At 38.4% G+C, this 21,510-nt stretch overlaps 1 protein-coding gene across 1 annotated transcript in view; it reads left to right on the top strand.

The window, feature by feature from the left end:
- Positions 1 to 5,869, top strand: part of LOC306852487 (glutamate receptor ionotropic, delta-1-like) — a gene marked incomplete at both ends in the record, with an annotated part of 478,213 nt that extends 472,344 nt beyond the window's left edge. Inside the window, 2 exons of the mRNA XM_079389365.1 lie at positions 378 to 618; positions 5,456 to 5,869. Of these exons, the coding sequence (XP_079245491.1) occupies positions 378 to 618; positions 5,456 to 5,869 (655 nt within the window). The remainder of the gene's footprint in view (positions 1 to 377; positions 619 to 5,455) is intronic.
- Positions 5,870 to 21,510: the final 15,641 nt, after the last annotated feature.

Below are 21,510 nucleotides of genomic sequence, written 5' to 3'. Positions count from 1 at the left end.
CATGTAGGTGACCAACGAATTGAGAACCCCAATTCGTCAGTCACCGATGTGATCTCTCCATTCCCTCCTTCAGGGAACGAGTGTTACATACGTAATCGAGACATTACATTTTTTCTGTAAGATTGTGTTGGGTAAATGCCTGCTTTGGGAAACAACTAATAATTAAAAACATCTACTAAAAAAATTCCAAACAGTTTCTCAAACGCTCCCATTGGTCAACAAACAAACAGCCTTTCCCAAACACACACACACACTCCTACAAGTTTACTGACTAATTAACATGCACAGGCTGCATTACAAAAAAAAAAATAAGGAAAGGAAGCAACCATATGTAAAACTTCACATGAAATAAGTGCATTCCATGTCGTCTTTCACAGGATTCTGGAGTTGCAGGAGAAAGGAGACCTGGATGTCTTGAAACAGAAGTGGTGGCCTCAGACTGGCCGCTGTGACCTCAACAGCCACAGTAATGCCCAACCTGATGGTCGGTCGCTCAAGCTGCATAGCTTCGCCGGCGTTTTCTGCATCCTAGCAGCGGGGCTCCTGTTGGCCTGTCTGGTGGCCGCCCTGGAAATGTGGTGGAACAGCAATCGCTGCCAGCAAGAGCAGCCCAAAGAGGTGACCGAGCTCAGGGCGCGGAAGACAGAGCAGGGAGAGGACACTGCCACACTCTACTTTAAGGATCCCGCAGCAGACGCGAGCCCCGATTTAGTCGAGCTCCTGTATACACAGTTATAGGTGTGCCCTGATGAAATCAAAATTGGGCCCCCCGCCTATTTAACATAACAGCAGATTTTATTTGTGCTTGGGGTATGCACAGTGCCCTTGATGAAGCAGGCTTTACCATTTAGAATGTAACTAATAAGCTGTGATTGTAGACCATTTTAGAACATAACAGCTCTGCTTCAGAACCTAGTGAGTTGCTGTGTAATGTCTACATAAGCAACTATCTTCCAAGGTAGCATTCTAACTGAAATGGTACCTCACTGCATAGACAGCAATTTTTACATTTCTGCTCACTGAGCTCAGTTCCATTATTGCAATTAGCATATTGAAAAGTTAAAATGTGATACTCCATAAATACATACCTTTCAGTATTGAATGCATATTCAGCACTATATTGGATAAGTTTTTGTTGTTTTTTTCATTGAGCTCATTGCACTGCATTCAGAAATGTCTTCTCTCTAAACAACAATGCTTTCAATTTTGAGCAAAATAAGATATTGAATCTTACTTTTGGATGAGCTTTTACATTGTGGTGTGCCTATGATGCCTTGAAGTGTGTCTAGGCAGACATCAACAAGGTCTTAGAACAGAGTTATTATATTCACCAATTACATTTTTTTTTAATCCAAAGTAAGAATAGTGTGTACTTTTTTCATTCCGAAGTTCTCTATGGTGATAAATCATATTACTCTTTTTTACATTAAATTATTTGAACAGCCAAATGATTATCAGACATTTTCAGCTGAAAAAAATCCCTTAAATACAAAATTGTTTCAGAGCAACTTGCACCTTGGCAGTGGCAAAATATTAAAAATGTTTTGTTTAGTTTTTTTTCCAGTATTCTATACCAGAAACTCCTTTAGATCATGGTAACCTTGCAATTGCCATCTCTTTCTTCCATTTCATGTTTTTAAACAACACTTTATACCCATAATTGTGCCTTCATGATTCAATTAAGTGTCTAACTTTAATGTTCTCTTCAAATCAACTACTTCTAAATATCTGAATAATTGCTTCACTTAATAACCTCTTTTATAAGCCTTTCTAAATCCTCATCCACTACCAATTAAACTGCATGTAATAGACTGGACCAGGGTAGATGTGGATCCGTAAACTAAAGTGTGCGCAAATTGGGTGCTTGCATGATTCTGTCTGATCAGTATGTCACTTCACTTCACAGTTATTCTTAAAAAAAACAAAAGGAGCCACCCCAGAAACATAATTCGAACCCCAAACAGTCAATAATCCCTAGTAATTTACTGTGTGACATCCTGTTGCAATTATATGTCAATGTGGACAAGTTTTATGGATTTATTTATTGGATTTATTTATCTTTATATTTTCTATTTTACATTTATTCTTCATTTGTTTATGATCTCATGCAGGTTACTAAGGATTACAGACTGGCAAGGGTTTCTGGTCCATTGACATATAATGATATTGCTACTGCTTCATCGGAGGGGAGCAAGGACATTTGGACAGACAGAGAAAGAGACTGGGATGAAGCAGAAGCTATTGACACAGGTCAGAATAGAATTGTAGGCCTCTTTTTTGATTGGCTGGAAATTAACCGGACCAGATGTAGAAGCCATCTAACATTAAAGATTTATTTATTTATTTATTTATTTTGTGTTTTAGTTGCCTCATTTAGCAGATTCATCTTCCAAATTGTGTTGGTTTAGAATGACGCCTCTGCCTTTCCTGCATTTCTTTTTTTTTTTTGAACGATTAGCACAATACCACATTAATGATGATACATTATTTTCCAGTTCAATCAAAATCAGTGTTAAGCACACTTCTGCTGTTTAATTGGTGGCATTAATTTGTTGAGACGTTAAACTAATGCAACATGATTATGAACATATTTCAATAAGAGTTCCACTACTTGTGGCAGTGATGACTTAATTAGTGTGGATCTCTTTCATGAATCAGTGATGTACATTTATTTAATCGTCCAATAATTTAAATGACTAAACACTAAAGAAATTTCGTAATTTTGTTAAAAATGATGCATGATTCATTAGCATACCTTCAAACAAAGGTGAGGATGCATTCAATTCAGTCAAGTGCTTGCTTAGTGGTGTACATGACAATGAAAGAAGCAACAAGATTCCACAAGGATAAACGTCATTGCAAACAGCATTGGTAGGGCAGCAGATGCCCTGGATTTCAGATCTCAGACCTTTTTCCTCTTCCTGTGTAACAAGAAGGAATATCACAATATAACAATCAGAATAGGATTAAATTTACACTTTAGAGCCATTAAGATTCTTAACAAAATCCACTAGTAAGAAGGTTAGCTGGAAATGATTGCATGGCCTGAAGCAAATCTAGTACGCACTTTCCTTAAAGATGATTGGAAAGCTCAGGTTTTGGCTTTAAAAAATAACCTGTTCATTATCATGATGATTGAGATGAAAGCTGAGTTTGAGAAGTTTCAACCTTATATGTGGACCTTTTTTTACTTTCTGCAAACTGTGGATACAATTTACGAGTCACAATTTATCATCTGTTGACTGACTATGGTGAAATGACTAAATGAATAGATTCACTGTTTATAGGACAAGAGGAGTAATTTGGTAATTTCTGACTTAGTGCACATATTTAGTTTAGAAGTCATTGCATCCAGTTAGACAGATAATGCCTAGTCACGCATATTTCAGCACATCCAAAATACACTAATCAGATCTGAAAATATTGCATTCCTAAAGAGTCTAAAGTCGTTGCAGTACCTATGCAACTCTCCACTACAATCAATGAAAAGGTGGCTGTAGTCTGACAGAAACCAGACATGTTTTGGAAAAACACATAATTGAGTGTTTGTAGCTGAGAAGAAGCACTCAGGTTATTTCCTTCAGTTCAGTTTATTTTTTTCTGAGTTTCCTTGTTCACTTTTTTCAGCAAAAGTCTGCAGTTATATATATTATATTATATATATATATATATATATATATATATATATATAGATATATTATGAATAAATAAAATTTTATGTCATTATACCTTACATTTTAACTCAACTCTCTTCATTCGTTAAGACAAAAAGGATTACTGAACTGCAATGAGATTGTGGGAAATTTGTGGAAACATTTATTCCCTTGCAAATATGTGTAGTCTGCTTCAACATAACATGACAGACTAATTTACCCAGTGCAATTGCTTTGCAATTCCAAGCTTAACTCCTCACCTATCCCTCCCTAAAGCTGCATTAATCTTTAATGTGTATTTGCATTTGATGCTGCAAAGCTTCATTAATCTACATATTTGAGGATGCTGTGAGATCTTAACAAATAATTTTGTGTTACAGATTGTGACCTTACTATAACAGTGGTGGACTCTGAATATTCAAAAACAATTGTAGATTAGATGAGACCTATGGACTAGTTAGGTCTCTCCACTTTGGCTTTGAATTACTAAATTCAATTTATTAGTATTCAAGCAATGGAGTGATTTTCTCTCTCGCTCTCGTTTTTTTAACAATGTAATAGTTTTATTGTTTGATCCATATATACTCTGAATTTAATCATTCCTAGAGGAAACATTTACAGATGAAGTTGCTGTTCCCTAGCCATTATTCTTATTGAACACATTGATAATAAGCAACTGCTCTTAACCACTGTCAGCCATTCTAACACAAAGGGCATCAATATTTTTATGCTCACTAAACTAGTTTCTTAAAATATCTTTATTTGGCTGGTTAAAATGTACACCACGTATGTTTGTATAGAATAAGTAATTCTTTGCATATGCATCATCTGAGCTCATAAGCTCACACCTACCTAAAACCTAACCAATTCTCAACAATATAAAGCATGTAACAGGCACATAAATCTAATAGTAATTCATTCACAACAATAATTATTAATTAATTAAATACATTTTTTACATAAATATATTGCAAATACATGGATTTCAAGTCTTCTGAATTCATATAAATCTATACTACTACTACTTCTAATCATAATAATAACAATGTAATGTAGATAAAATCTAGATCTGTGGGGAGGATCATTGAGGCAGCAACATTAGCTTTTCACCTGGACTTTATTTCCTCATAGTTTTTATTTTCATAATGCAGTGGTTTAACATTTTTGTTTTTCATTGTGGTACAAGAGAATAACTATGGTATTTAAAAATAATAAATACATAAATAACCATTTAAAAAACTCTACGTATGTGATTTGACAACAGAATGCAGCATATACTTAAATTACAATATGAACTGCACAGTTTTTTTTTGCCAAAAAAAATATACACAAATAAAAAAAAAAACACAAATGAGCTTGAAACAAACTTTGAAAACACTTTAAATTACTAAATTCCAAGTACACAGTTTTAAAATGCATGCTGTGTTTTAACTTACAATTAACTACAATCATAATTCCTGTACATTTTAATGTTGATGTCTTTTATGAAATGCAGGTTAGCTCCAGCACTAAAGTTGTTAGTGATGTTAATTGTAATGGCAGGTTTAGTGTCACTCGAGCATTATTATTTTGCATGCCCACTGACCAAATTTGATTTCAAGGTGCACATTCTATAAAACTTCTCTTTCAAACAATTTTCTACTCTCTGATCTTTCCAATTGGGTCTTTTTAGTAAATTCGCAACACACCGACAAGTAACTCAAATAAGCCTTACTTGCATGGAGCTTAAAAGCAAAAATTCCATCCTGGAACCAGCAGATCTCAGCCTCTCTGTCCCTCCTTTCTTCTCTCACCCTCTCTAGGACAAGGAGGTGAACCTGGAACAGGTGCATCAACGTATGAACAGTCTTATGGACGAGGACATGGCACACAAGCAGATCACCGCACCATCTATCGAGATCTCTGCCCTGGACATCGGCAGCATGCCAGCCAGCCAGCAGCGGGAGGCTTTGCGAGACTACCCGGACACGGGCCTGTCTGTGAGCACCTTCCTCCCGGAGCAAGCTCATGGGGTGGGCCGGATGCTGTCCCAGGGTCCTGGCAGCACCCTACCCCTTCCTCTCAGCAGCTCCACCATGCCCTCCATCCAATGCAAACACAGGGCTCCCAACGGCCTGTTCCGACAGAGTCCCGCCAAGACGCCCATGCCAATGTCCTACCAGGCAGTACCAGGAGGACCCATCCCAGAAGCTATTGAGCATAGTACATCCATCTAAGGCCATCGTCACCATGGGCTGCCTCACACTTGCTTTTCAAAGGAAGAAAGCCGAGGTGCAGTTGGAGCTTTGGAAACTGTGGCGGTGTAAAAAGAGGGGGGGAAAGTATGTAGAGATTTTTATTATGAAAAAAAAAATGAAAACATGAGAAATCTTGTACATATTTGTAAATACTGAAAGAGCAAAGTAAGTAAAAGTGTATTTTGAATATTCTCAATTTTTGAAGTTGAGTTACAAAAACAAATGAATAACAAAAAAGGACATATAAAAATAATTCAAAACGACTGTTTGAATGGCTTTGTGAATTTTGTTCTCTATGGGTAAAGACTCAAATTCATTGTGATTGTTTTCTAAGTGCCGAAATAAAAGATGTCTCTCCACGTTTTGTTACTAGAGGATCATACACGGCTGTAGGAACCCAAAAGCTGAGTGCTGATAATTATGCACCCCTTTTACAGTCATAAACCTTCTTCAATCTGCAAACAGTGAGGCCAATTTCATTTTGCTTCCTTTTCTGATTTTGGTTGTTGATTATTGATATAGATGTATGTGCTTACATTGAGTTGATGTTGTTTATGGGTGTACTGAACAAGCAAAGGCAAACCATTCAAAATAGTATAACAGTGACTTTAGACAAGCTAAAACTTAGCAATCATGGCAACAGCACTGAAGAAAGTTTTTTTCTTTTTTTTTTTTAAGTTTTAACTGTGTTTTCAGACTATTTTGAGACTATCAATCCGTGAGCACAACCAGCCCAGAGAGAACAATTATATTACAGAAACATAACGGCATCACTTTAAATTGGCACACAACAAGGATATTTACATTAGTTCACAAAAACATTAGTTTACAAATGCTGTCATTTGTAAAAGAGTTGTATTATCATTGCTTTTCTGATATTCTGCCAAAACTTTTTTTTTCTTTATTTGCACACCTCACACACAGTATATAGACAAAACAAAACAAAACAAAACAAAAACTTGTATATGAAATTATTTTCATAATTTACATGTTGTGATATCTTTTTTTCCTGATGAGTTGCAAGGGAATATGTGCTTGGTGTAAATGAAGCCATGTTGGTACACCTACAACTGGACACACATCTCTTGTAGACAATTCTAAATAGTCCAAACAGACATATTAATAATTTTTGACTGTACAATTAAACTTTTACATTTCTTTTTACATGCTGTTTTTTAATCGTTTTTCAGGAGGTTCAGACCAATTATGAATCTCAGCCATGTTATGTTAGTGACCTAAACCAGAACAACCTTGTACACTCACTCCATTTACAGATACCTGTGTGTATTTTCCTGTTGCCATTCCACAGACCTTCTGAAATTTGCCGTTTGTCAGCTCACAAAGAAAAGGACATTTGTCAACGTGGAGCACATAGACCAGTTTCCGAGAAGATTTCACCCTGCACATGCTTGTCAGTCATAACTCAAGGTTGTATCCTGTATATTTTGTACAAGTCCAAGTAGTTACTAATGTGAACCAAAGTGATATATTACACTGTGTAACACAACCTGTGGCTTTGAGATGCCGACAGTGGTGGTAAGGATGTGTAATTTGTAGGGTTAAGTGTCTTCACTGCCTTACACTTGTGCCCCTTTGATTTCAGATAAAAAAAACATTCGATATTCCATGAAATATAACAGTATCATAGCATAGTCTGTAACATCTAAGGGAGACTCTTATTTTATTTATGAATATGCTGCTTGGAGTTTCTTAATCTTTAATAAAGAAATATGGTTTACATCGTTTGATTGATGCTTCGGTAATTTTGGAGAAATACTGATGTTTCTATGGTACAAATGAAAATAAAGTACATAATCATCCTTATAATCGTCAAACTTTTGTACCTTTGTATATTTTCTTTCTTCATACGTTTGTATCATTTGTGTTCCAAGGCATTGCGATTCATATTTTTGGACCGGTTTCTAAGAACATCAGAATTTAATTAGTTAATGACACATCAGATGTAGTAGGACGCATTCACAGTTTGATGAGGAAAATTTCCTTAAATAGTTGTTGGATGTAGCCAGTATTTGTTGCAGTGACATACCAAATATCTTCTCAACAACATATGTTATTCCCATATTTGTTGTGGTGATGTTATAGTAACTATAACCAATTTTAAAATAAATATAAAAATTTATTGCAGAATTGACCTGAAGTCACCTCACGAGACTGTTCATATGCAAATTAACATTTTATCACAAAAAAAACATAAACACACACACACACACACACACACACACACACACACACACTGTTTACTAACTGTTTAATAAAGCAATAAGTCATGATTTATAATGATTTTAAAACAGTTTAGGGCATGGGTCTTCAACCGGGGGTCCGCGGCAGTACTGCAGGGGGTCCGCTAATTAATGTTGGATCATTAATAATTTTTAATACAAATAATTGTTTGTAAAAAAAAAAAAAAACAATACATGGGTAAAAACATCAAAGATAAAATATTTAAATTTAAAAATATTATAATTATTACATTAACAGCTTTAATAAAACCCTTGCATCCATGTGCAGTCACGTGGATGTACCATAAGTCAACGTAGACTGAGCGTGCCAAAACAAAAAAAAACAAAAAACTAGGAGCGCGCTAATTTGAAAACGCTAATGGCTAATAATGTATATAAAATTTAACTCGGCAGAATGGATCGCTTTGTAATAGCTACACCCCGAGTAATGTTAAGTGACTCATCCGCCTCTTCACAAAATCCAGATGTGGACGCTAATAAACCAGCTGCAGAAGCCCCGGCCAAACGCAAACGAGATAAGTCCAGAAAGTACTCAGAAACATATCTAAAGCTTGGATTTACTTATAAGGACACGGGCGGCATTGAATTGCCAGTGTGTGTTATTTGTTCAGCTGTACAGTCAAATGAAAGCATGAAACCATTGAAGCTGCAGCGTCATTTGGAGACAAACCATGGTCATCTGCGTGACAAACAACTGGAATACTTTCAGGCTAACCTCAAATCTTTCAAAGGGCAACAGACAATAATGAGAAAATCAGCTAAATTTGGTGAGCGTCATATCAGGTGGCTCTTAGGATTGCTCAGTGCAAAAAACCATATCAAATCGCAGAAAATCTGATATTGCCTGCCGCCACTGATATGTGCAAAACAATGTTTGGAAATGACGACTGTGTAAATAAACTGAAAACCATTCCGTTGTCAGATACAACCATTGCTCGGCGGATTGATGAAATGGCATCTGATGTGAGGGTGCAATTGGTAGAAAAACTGAAGCAGGCAGAGGCCTTTGCATTACAGCTGGATGAGGCTACAGATGTCTCAAAGGATGCGCAGCTTTTGGCATTTGTACGCTTTGCAGATGGAAATGAAATGAAGCATTTTTGTTAGTTCAGACGGATGCACTGTTACGTCCTCTAAAGTAAAAAATCTGGGTGTTATTTTAGACAGCAACTTGTCCTTTGAAAATCATATTTCCCATGTTACAAAAACAGCATTCTTCCATCTCAGGAACATTGCTAAGCTTCGAAGCATGCTATCTGTTTCTGATGCAGAAAAGCTAGTTCATGCATTCATGACCTCTAGACTGGACTATTGTAATGCACTGCTAGGTGGTTGTCCTGCATCTTCAATAAACAAGCTACAGATAGTCCAAAATGCAGCGGCTAGAGTTCTTACCAGATCAAGAAAATATGATCATATTACTCCAATTTTACAGTCTCTGCACTGGCTACCTATTAAGTTCCGTATCATTTACAAATTATTATTACTTGCCTATAAGGCCCTAAATGGTTTAGCACCTGCGTACCTAACTTGTCTTCTACCACGCTATAATCCAACCCGCTCTCTAAGGTCGCAAAACTCTGGACTTTTGGTAGTACCTAGGATAGCAAAGTCCACTAAAGGAGGTAGAGCTTTTTCACATTTGGCTCCCAAACTCTGGAATAGCCTTCCTGATAACATTCGGGGTTCAGATACACTCTCTCTGTTTAAATCTAGATTAAAGACACATCTCTTTAGCCAAGCATTCACATAATGCATCTTATAATCTTGTACTGCCGTTATATCTGATCAGACGTACATTATTATTATTCTTTAGCTTGGGTTGAACAATTCATTTTTGCTTAGATGGAACAGCAGCTACGCTAATCATGTCTCTGCTTGTCTCTCCGTTTCTGCCACGGGATTAACATCCCGTGGTAGCTAGGAATTACAGAACTTCAGTCTGGATCCAACCATTACATGATCTGAGATGACCGAACACCTGAGATGGAGGATCAGCGCCGGGAGATGACGTATGTGTCCCTGATCGTAGGCAGAGGCCAGACACCTGGATGAGCGCCAGAGACAGATCCCCATTGAGGACCCCGCCACTTAGACAGCCATCGGAAAAGACCACTGGAACCAGCTGAGCCCATTCAATCTGACTTGCTGCAGTTTGGAATTGAACTGCTGGTTTGTTTGGCCAGAGGAGAACTGGCCCCCCTGACTGAGCCTGGTTTCTCCCAAGGTTTTTTCTCCATTCTGTCACCGATGGAGTTTTGGTTCCTTGCCGCTGTCGCCTCTGGCTTGCTTAGTTGGGGACGCTTCATTTCCAGCGATATCGTCGACCTGATTGCAAAGACACTATTTAAACTTGACACATTATTTTCCTTTTTTGATATTGTGCAGTGCTTTGACACAATTTGCATTGTAAAAAGCGCTATATAAATAAAGGTGACTTGACTTGACTTGTTTTGTAAACAGCTGCCTGAATTCACAACAAGCTCTGAAATTTTCAAATCAATTAATGAGTTTTTCCAAGAACATGACATACCCTGGGCAAAATGTTTTGCGCTGTGTACTGATGGCGCGAGATCCATGGCCGGATTAAAAAGTGGACTAATAGCGCTTGTCAAACAAGTAGCTCCAAATGTGCTGTGGACTCATTGCATGTTGCATAGAGAGTCTCTGGCTGCGAAACAACTGAGTGGAGAATTTTCCGACGTTATGGATTCTGTTGTAAAGGCTGTTAATTTTATCAAGAGGAGTGCTTTGCAATGCGCCTGTTCACTTCTCTGTGTGCTGCAGCGGGAGAAGAACATACAACGCTGCTTTATCATTCTGAGGTGCGTTGGCTTTCTCGTGGATTAGTATTGTCGCGTGTGTTTGAGTTACGCGCATCTATTCACGAGTTTTTACTTAAACATTGCACAGAGCTGGCTGCAAAGTTCAGTGACAATACATGGCTCACTAAATTGGCTTATCTGGCGGATGTTTTCTCAGAGCTGAACAGACTTAACACTTCTATGCAGAGCCGCAATGCACATGCCATTCAGCTTTATGACAAGATAGATGCTTTACTGAAGAAAATGAAAAGATGGAGAGAGCGAGTCAAGGAGGGAATTTTTTCCATGTTTCCATCTGTGGATGACCTGAGTGCTTCTGCTGTGCTTTCGCCTCAAGTGACAGATTTAATTGTTGCGCACTTAGAGGCACTCGAGGGGCAGTTTGGAAAGTACTTTTCTGAAGCTGAGTCCTGGCGAAAGGACAAGACATGGATACAGTTTCCATTTCAAAACAATGCATCGGATGGATCAAATTTGACAGTGACAGAGCACATTTGAGCAAATTTGACAATGACTGATTGATTTAAGCACTGACAGTACTTACAGAAACATATATGAGACAACCCCTCTCACCCAGTTCTGGATCTCCTGCCAGAAAGACTTTCCTCAACTGGTAACAAAGGCAATGATGAGCATTTTACCTTTTGCCACAACCTATCTTTGTGAAAGTGCATTATCCTCCCTCTCCTACCTGAAAAGCAAATATGGTGCAAAACTGCAGCCTGGGTCTGACATGATACTCTGCCTAGCAACATCGATATCCCCCAGAATAGACAGCCTTTGTGTAATTCACCAGGGTCAGTCATCTCATTAAAGACGTCTTAAAGTTAAAACTGAAGGTCAGATACTGTAAATATAATTGTCCACCTGACAATAAAATGAACATGTAAAGTTCTATTAAACTTAAAGCTGAAGGTTATGCAAATGTATAATTATCCACCCAACAGTAATATTAAATGTAAAGTTCTATTCAAATTAAGGCTGAAGTTCATGTAAATGTATAATTGTCCACCTGACTGTAAAATTAAATGTAAAAGTTCTATGAATTAAAGCTGAAGTTCATGTAATTGTATAATAGTCCACCTGACTGTAAAAGGAAAATGTATGAAACTGCAGATAATTAAGACAACTGTGAACAACTTAATAAATTGTCATTTTAATTGCTAAATATTTTTGTCACGATGCATAAATCTTTTTGAAAGATTTGAAAATATAAGAAAATATACAGACAATGATGCATGTACAACAACAACATAGTTCTAACTGTCTTAAAATAATATAACTAGCGTAATATGATTGGTTTCTATTAATATCAGAGGCTATGTTTCACACATTTTGTATCAGGGGGTCCCTGCCCCATGTCTCTATCACCTAAGGGGTCCTTGACTGGAAAAACATTGAAGACCCCTGGTTTAGGGGCTTTGTTAAGCACAGAGCGGGACACCAGGTTAACTTTTCTAAAATGACTATAAATCACAGCTTCACAGGGCTTATTGCTTTTATAAAATGTAAGACTGATGTAAAGAGATATGTGTTTATAGAGTATTTTACAACGGCTTTGAATGTGACTTACCAAGTCACAATCAAAGACCAGCACTATCCTTTTTTATGAATAGAGATTTCTCTTGTGCCCGATTCTCAAAGAAAAAAGGTCACACTTTACATTAGGTGTCTTAACTATTATGTACTTACATCAAAAAATAAGTACAATGTACTTATTGCATTCATATTGTATTGTAAAACACTTCTGCTGCTATTGAGGTGGGATACGGTAAGGTTAGGGACAGGTTTGGTGGTATGGGTAGGTTTAAGGGTGGTTTAAGGTGTAAGGGATAGGTCAACAGTGTAATTATAAATGTAATTACAGAAATTAATTACAGATGTAACTAAATATAGGTATTTTTAAAAATATAAGTACAATGTAAAAACATGCATGTACACAATAAGTGCATTGTACCAAATTATTAATTTAAATGTAAGTACACAGTAGTTAAGGCCACCAAATATAAAGTGGGACCAGAAAAAAAAAAAAAAAAAGGCAATTATCTCTACAAAGGGTAAAAATCAGTTTAAGTAAAAAGTTTGATAAATGTTGTGCATTTCCCAAGCAATGTCCAATTTGCTATAATATGTCTTAACAAAAACAAGCAAACGACTGGAAGGTATCTGGAGATCAACATATCTTGTCATAATGTTATCCATGGGAATAATTAGCTGCATTTTTTGAGGACATTTTGAGTAATTTCTGGAACTTTAGATGCCATAAACTAATGTGTTGCAGATGAAAGGATGAAGTCATCTAGTGGTCATCAGAATGTTGCTGGGTAGTAACAAGTGATAATTATAGCTGCTTTGTTTAAAATGCTAAATTTAAGTTTAGTCATGACAGCTCTCAGAATATATTTTACTATTAATAGATCTGCCATGGAGGGTAAAGTTGCTGCTGTTGCTGTAAACTTTCTACTTCTAAGACACACTGTAGTGAACGTATGATCTGCAGCTGCACTAATAGATATGCATCATAGTCCTTGTAAGCAAACGTAGACAGGTGGTGCAGGGGAGGAGAAAGACATCAGTGAGAGAACTCTGATGCAGTGAGATGTTTGCTTAGCATGTACTGAAGCAGACTATTTAAATGTGAGAGCAGATGGATCAAGCAATCATTGGCTGCAAATTACAAGCTAAGGTTTCATCAGTTTGTGCTGTGTATATGAAACTTTTATTATTGTTATTGAATTTAAATAATTTGATAATCATAATAAGTTATTGCACAAATTAGATGCACATTTCAAACATCTTTATTGTTCATCTTGTTAATTGAGTGAAATCATGTAATCTAAATTCATAGTTTATTGCAATAATTGTATTATTTTGATCAAAAATTAAGGCATGTATCACTGCTAAATACAGGAGGAAATTGGATCTAAAATGGATTACTGAAACCAAATATGGAAATGGCTGTGACAACATTGCATTGTAAATGCTATCCTTCCTTGAATATGCTCCTGACAGCAATAGAGAGGGGGTAGTGATACATAGTGTATACAGTAGTGATCCTTCCCCATTTGGCACACCTATATGCCCTCAAAAAAGAAGCTACACTAATTAATCAAATTTGTAAGGACAATGCTTGGATTACAAACCTATACATGAAATGAATGGAGACTCAAAGTGTGGCTGTATCTGTTGTACCTCTCAGCTGGAGTATCAGAAAAAGGGGTGTTTACTGAATGGGTACTGCAATGACGAGATTTCATTTTGGAGCTTTTCCATTCCAGTGCTGTGATTGACAGTTGACATTAGACATTAGAGGTGTCACACCTTTCCCAGTTTCTCCCAGTTAACTGTAAGTGATGGTTTATAGGTACAGTTTAAAATATTAGCAATTTTCTTAGACACACCACTGTTTTGCTTCAGAAGACATTGATTCACCAACTGGGGTTGTATTGATTTATTTAAATTGTTTATGTTCATTTGAAGAAAGAAAATCATATGCAGTACATTTTGGATGGTAAAAGGGTGAGTAAAGCTATAAGCCATCATCATTTTGTCTTTCACCAAAAAAGAAAACAAAAAAAAAGGCTTAGAATCTGAGCTTAGAAAGAGAAAACGTGTTTGGCCCCAAAGCCTTCTGACATATGATGCAGTTGTGCCTCTGGCTTTTGTTGTGTTGAATTTTATCTTGTTTTCTGTTTGCTGTGTCATGTTCGTTTCTTGTTTATTTAGCCCCTGTGTTGCTAGTGTTCATTGTCAGGTCCTGTCCCACCTTGGCAGTAATGTTAGTGTGCTCGGTTCCTGTTTCTTTTTTTATTCTCATAGATTGTTTATAGTGTCTTCATACCAAAGTGTTTGGTGCTTCATTAAAATATTGCATCTGAATCCTGCTCTCCTGTTTCTTAGTTCACCTGTTGTTATACTGTTATTAAACTCTAATCTTTCCCCGTGCAAGCCATAAAATCACCTGTTTTTAAGAAACTCTGAACACCTTGATTAGCTTGTTCAGGTTTGTTTGATTTAGTGTTTGAGCTGAACTCTGCAAGACAGTAGATCTCCAGGAAGATGGCTGGGAACCCCTGCTTTAAGGACAAAAGTCAATTTGAAAATATCACCAACTAAAGAAGTCGTGGCCTAATGGTTAGAGAGTCAGACTCGTAATCGAAAGGTTGCGGGTTCGAGTCCCCGACCGGCAGGGATTGTAGGTGGGGGGAGTGAATGTCCAGCGCTCTCTCCACCCTCAATACCACGACTGAGGTGCCCTTGAGCAAGGCACCGAACCCCCAATTGCTCCCCGGGCGCTGCAGCATGGCTGCCCACTGCTCCGGGTGTGTGTTCACGGTGTGTGTGTGTGTGTGTGTGTGTGTGTGTGTGTGTGTGCGTGTGTGCATTTGTTCACTACTCACTGCTGTGTGTGTGCACTTGGATGGGTTAAACGCAGAGCACCAATTTCGAGTATGGGTCACCATACTTGACAATACGTCACGACTGACTTTAAAGTAGGGGTTCTCAACTCTGGTAGTTGAGGTCCACTTTCCTGCAGAGTTTAGCTCCAACCCTGATCAAACACGTGAACAAGCCAATCAAGGTCTTCAGGATTACTAGAAAGTTATACACAGGTGATCAAGGCTGGAGAAAAACTATGGAGGAAAGTGAACCTTGAGAGCCAAAGTTGAGAACCCTGGGACCCGAGATTCACCCCCTTATGGAATGACACCTTTTGAACTCGCTCTTAGACATAACACTGAGAATTGCGCAGATGTCATCTTTACATATAAAAATTGCATATTATGTTTGACTATTATGCTTCAGTCTTTCCACTCATTATTCATTCCATTAAAATTTACCATTGAATTGTTTATCATATTTGCATATGAGGTTTGGTATGTGTGTGATTGTTAATTTGTATTGTGCGGTATTGTCAGTGGTCAGGTCCACCAATACTGTGTCATCAGCAATTTTACAATGTGGTTTGAGCTGAAAGTGCCCATACAGTCATGAGTGTAAAGTGAAGACAGGAGGGAGCTCTTAAGGGATTAAGGAGAAATGTCCAGATAAAGTCCCAGCATTGATTGTGTCACCATTTGCTGTTGACAATAAGACACACACCCTTGATTTACTGGCTTCTGATGTTTTATCCCTAGGGTGTACTGAGAAACAATTGGCCATCTGCACTGCCTGAAAGTACTAACAGGATCAGCCATGTTTCAGTCAGAGAGAGCATATTGCAGTCCCTAAAGTCTTTTGGGATTTAATTCTAGCCTACCATTCTGCTTGGGCAAAAGTTAGAATAATGTTGTGGTCTAATTCATGAATCCAGTCAGTTTAGTTTGAACAAACATGGTAAGTTAGCTAATCTGCTCCACTATATATTAGGTGACCTTAACTACTATGTACTTACATTTAAATTTTAATTTTAATCATACATAAATTCTTAAATACGTTAAAATTTTAAAAATCTTAAAATTTTTAAATACGTAATTACATATGTGATTAATTTCTGTAATTACATCTATAGTTACACTGTTGACCCTTTCTTTACACCTTAACCCACACTTAAACCTACCCATACCACCAAGCCTGTCCTTAACCTTACCTGTATCCCACCTCATTAGCAACAAAAGTGTTTTACTATATAATATGAATACAATAAGTACATTGTACTTTTTTATGTAATTACATAGTAGTTAAGGCTACCTAATGTAAAGTGAGACCCAGGTTTTATTCTGGGTAAGAGATTGCAGTTACACTTTATTTTGATAGTCCACTTTAGACATTCTGCTAACTATAAGTAACTTTGTAACTACATGTCAACTGCATGTCAACTAATTCTCATTAATTTGCAACTATATGTCTACTGACTCTCAGAGTAGACTGTAAGGGTAGGTTTAGGGTTAGTAGAATAAGTTGACATATACTTGCAAAGTTTTTACTGTTAGTAGAATGTCTAAAGTGGACTATCAAAATAAAGTGTTACCGAGATTGCAATAAAAACCTGTATCAAACATCTATGAGCAAAGTGACATACAACATGACACAATAAAATTACATCCCCCTGTATCTCTTGCTCCAAATTAAAGCAGCTCACAGTGACAAAATTTTGCAACTATAATTAATTATATTTTATATTAATTATATATATTATATCCTTAATGCATAACATATAGCATTATACATAACATATAGCATTATATTTTGGCAACTAATATTCAACTTTTAATTGAAATAAAAAAGTATTTTAAATTTGGATACACTTTATTTTGATAGTCCACTTTAGATATTTTATAGATATATTTAGATATTCTACTAACTGTAAGTAACTTTGTAACTACATGTCAACTATATGTCAACTAATTCTCATTAATTTGCAACTACATGTCTACTAACTCTCAGAGTGCATGTTTGGGGTAGGTTTAGGGTTATTAGAATAAGCTGACATATAATTTTAAAGTTTCTCATAGTCAATATGTTGTATGTTGTGGACCCATTAAAGTAAAGTGTTAAAAGTTATTAAGCAGACAGTCTACTAATACTCTAATGACTGCTAGTTGGCATGCAGTTGACATGTAGTTGCAAAGTTACTTACTGTTAGTAGAATGTCTGCAGTTGACTATCGAAATAAAGTGTTACCTAAAATTTAATTTAAAAATTTAGGTAACACTTTATTTTATGGTTACATCTATCGGTTGCTTATTAGCATGCATATTACTAGAATATTAGCCATGTATTAGTGCTAATTAAGCACATATTAAAGCCTTGTTCTACATAACCTTATTCTACGTCTGAATTCTACCCAATACCTAAACTTAACAACTACCTTACTAACTATTAATAAGCAGCAAATTAAGAATGTAGTGAGGGAAAAGTCGTAGTTAATATTTAACAAGTGTTACCTATTCTAAAGTGTGACCAAAATGTAAATTAATGTACACTGAAACAGTTATTTTTATTCAGAAATTGCTAGTAAACTTTGCAATTAATTACATAGAAATGGCAAGTAACGCAATGAATTAAACATAAAATTTTGAAGTAAAAAGACTGAAACTGTTTTCTACTGTTTTCTAAATGTGAGTATATGTGTGCCTGATGGTCATATCTTATGATCGCCAAAGTAGTATAATTAAAAAGTGTATTTTCCTTTATAGGTAAATATATAAAAAATACAAACTAGTGTTAAACCACAGAAACTGGAATTGCTTTTTTTCATACCTCGAAAAATGTTAATAAGTGGATCCTTAATGTAAAGTACATATTCATAAATTCACCTGCCCGTTCAATCCTAATAACTAATGGCAAACAAATTTGGTTGGCTTTCCTGGATTCAGCTTGAGCTCCAAATTAACCCTCCATATAACAGTACTGAAATAGAGAGAGGAAGAATATAATTGAGGAGGTAATGGGGAGGTGGTGGAATACCAGAAAAAAAAAAAAAAAAAAAAAAAAAAAATTGTAGCTGGCATGGCTAAATGACTGTCACTTATATAGGTTCATAATGATGATTGACAGGACTGAATGATTAGGTTCCTCCACAAACTACTTTTAGAACTTCATTTAAATCAAAAGAAAAATGATTAAATAAGGCTGAATCTGTTACAGTTTCCCCAGGCAGACAGATAAGACGAGGCAGGCAGGCAGGAATATCTCAAAACAATAATCTTTTAATAATACTGAACTCGAAAAACGTAACATAACCAATAGCAGACAAACTCAACTGGGGAGAACTCAGGCTTATAAAGGCAGGTCATAATCATACGAAAACAGAAACAGGTGAGGGGCTAATTAACTAATCAGGGAAACTGGGTCAACAGAAGCCATTGAAAAACACAACTAAAACAGAGCAGAATGTTACAGTTCGCCCCCTCCCGGAACGGCGCATCCTCGCGTGGAAAAATATAAACCAACAGAGGAGGGAGGGTGGGGGTTCAGGAAGCGGGCATGGAGTAGGAGGAAGCCGGGCAATGGAAAATGGGTAAAAACAAAAACAGTCCAAAAAATTAGTCCAAGGGGGAGTGGAGGGTGGGAGGAGCCAGGGAGGAGCCCGGAGCAGCAGCAGCCAGATGGCAGTCCAGAGGCCAGCCAGGATGGCGGCCCACGGCGGAGTCGATGGCGGGAGGAGCCATGGTGGTAATGGGACCACCGACACCATGGGGCCGACTGCCGGAGATGACGCCGGTGGAGAAGGAGCCCAGGATGGAGCAGAGCAGCCGCAGAGCCAGGGTGACACTGATGGGCCGGAGGGCCACGGTGGAGCCGGCGGCTCAGGCGAGTGAGGCGGAGGCGGGGATCCCGAGTGACGCGGTGGAGCCGGAGCGACAGAGGACACCGGTGGAGCCGGAGGGAGGGAGGAACCCGACGGAGCCAGAGGAATGGAGGGACGAAGCAGAGCTGGAGGTGTGGAATTCCGTGGAGTAGGCAGGGGGACGACTGACCAAGGCGGAGCCGGAGGGACGAGGGAGCCCGGCGGAGCTGGTGGAATGAGGGTCCACGGTGGAGATGAGGGAGCCACGAGCCAAGGTGGAGCCGATGGATCGGAGGGCCGAGGTGGAGTCCGGGTCTCGTAGGCTGGAGGCGAAGACTGGGGATCCTCCAACCCCGAGGTAGCTGATCCCAGGGAGACCCGAAGCTCAACCGATCCACCGGACATGGCATACTGAGGGTGAGCTGAGGGACTTTCCTGAGGTGGCTGAGGGCAGACTGCTAGACTGACTGGCAGATACAGAGGAGGAGGGAGAGGGAGGCTGGGTGGGAAACTCCTTAAAACCTTCCTTGAGGAGCTGGCTGGAGGGCACTTGCGAGGAACAGGCACTGGAGGGCACTTGCGGGGAACAGGCACTGGAGGGCGTTTAGGCAGCGCTAATTCCTGGGAACTAAGCTCGGGGGGGACTGGCCCTGGAGAATCGGGCACTGGACAGACTGACCCTGGAGAATCGGGCACTGGACGGACTGGCTCTGGAGAAGCGAGCATGGGGGATTGCTTAAAGCTAACAGGTTCAGGGAAGCACTGGCTAATGGCCGGAGAACATGGAGAGGTGGGTGGGAGCAATGGGAAGGGGAGAAGCCAGAAGAACTCCTCGTCTAACTCATCCAACATATCCTCAGAAAGGTTTCCAGAAACCAGCAGTCTCTCACCCTCAGTGGTGGAAGTGTGGACCAGTGATTTGTCCGTTCCCTCTATCTCCACTAACACTCCCACGACGCACGATGTTGCCGGCTCACACACCCGGTCAGTCGCGTCGAGTACGGTTCCCGAGGCAATGAGTTGCTCAGTCACTTCCCGAGGTGACGGCTCTATCCTCGCGGCCGGCTCAGGCTCTGCGACTGCGGTGGGCTCTGGCGAAACCTCCGTGCAGGGAGATGGTGAGGGTTGGCTGGGCTCTGGAATGGGAGTGGGGCTGGAGCTGTCCTCAGCAGGGCCACCGGAGATAAACAGTCCATTACACTCCAGCACCCACTCCACGCAAGCGGCGAAATTCTCCCTGGGACCGTTCGCTGGTAGGCGCGCCTTACACTGCTCGCTCAGGTTGGAGATGTAGAACACACAGAGCGAGCGGTCTTTGAAGTGTGTAAGGCGCGCCAGGTTGACGAAGTCCATGGTGTGTTCCACCAGCGAACGGTCCTTCTGCTCCAGGCAAAGGAGTAAGAAGGCGGGATCCATACTAGGAGGGAGAGAGGAAAAAAAACAAAAATGAGCGAAAAGAATAACGCTGCTGAAAAAAAAAAACTGTTTCGGTCTGCTATTCTGTTACAGTTTCCCCAGGCAGACAGATAAGACGAGGCAGGCAGGCAGGAATATCTCAAAACAATAATCTTTTAATAATACTGAACTCGAAAAACGTAACATAACCAATAGCAGACAAACTCAACTGGGGAGAACTCAGGCTTATAAAGGCAGGTCATAATCATGCGAAAACAGAAACAGGTGAGGGGCTAATTAACTAATCAGGGAAACTGGGTCAACAGAAGCCATGGAAAAACACAACTAAAACAGAGCAGAATGTTACAGAATCACGCAGTTAACATAGATAATTACTTTTTCCTATAATGCCTGTACCTTAGTCAACTTAAAGTCAACTCCTTTCATCAGTAATTACCATCTTTCTTTTTTTTTTTTTTTTTGGACATGTCTCATGTTGTGGGCTGTCCCTATTTATAACATTTCTCTTATCAACACACCTTAAATCATTAATATCAAACATTCTATTTTTACTTTATTATATTATATTTACTTTATATTTTATTTTTTAAAATTATACATGTATTAAGCTATCTCTTTACATAAATGTCTGAATTTGAAAATGATGTACAAAAACTTGCATGTGTTTTAAGTTCCATAATGGTGATAAAGCATTTAAGTTTTTTTTGTGAAGCTCACTGTAAAGTGAGAACCATATGAAAATCAACTGTGTTACTAATATTTATAACTTTTTACTAACATGAGTTATCTTTAATCAAGTATTATTTATGCATATTTGTTATGTATAAAGTGTGACTTACCACTTGATGTGTTAATAATTTCATAGGATGTGTACTAACATTATTG

The sequence above is a fragment of the Barbus barbus genome (genome assembly GCF_936440315.1).
Source record: "Barbus barbus genome assembly, chromosome: 32".
NCBI classification, from domain to species: Eukaryota; Metazoa; Chordata; class Actinopteri; order Cypriniformes; family Cyprinidae; genus Barbus; species Barbus barbus.
Note: the sequence above shows the minus strand (reverse complement) of the source record. Positions and strands in the feature narration are given on the sequence as shown.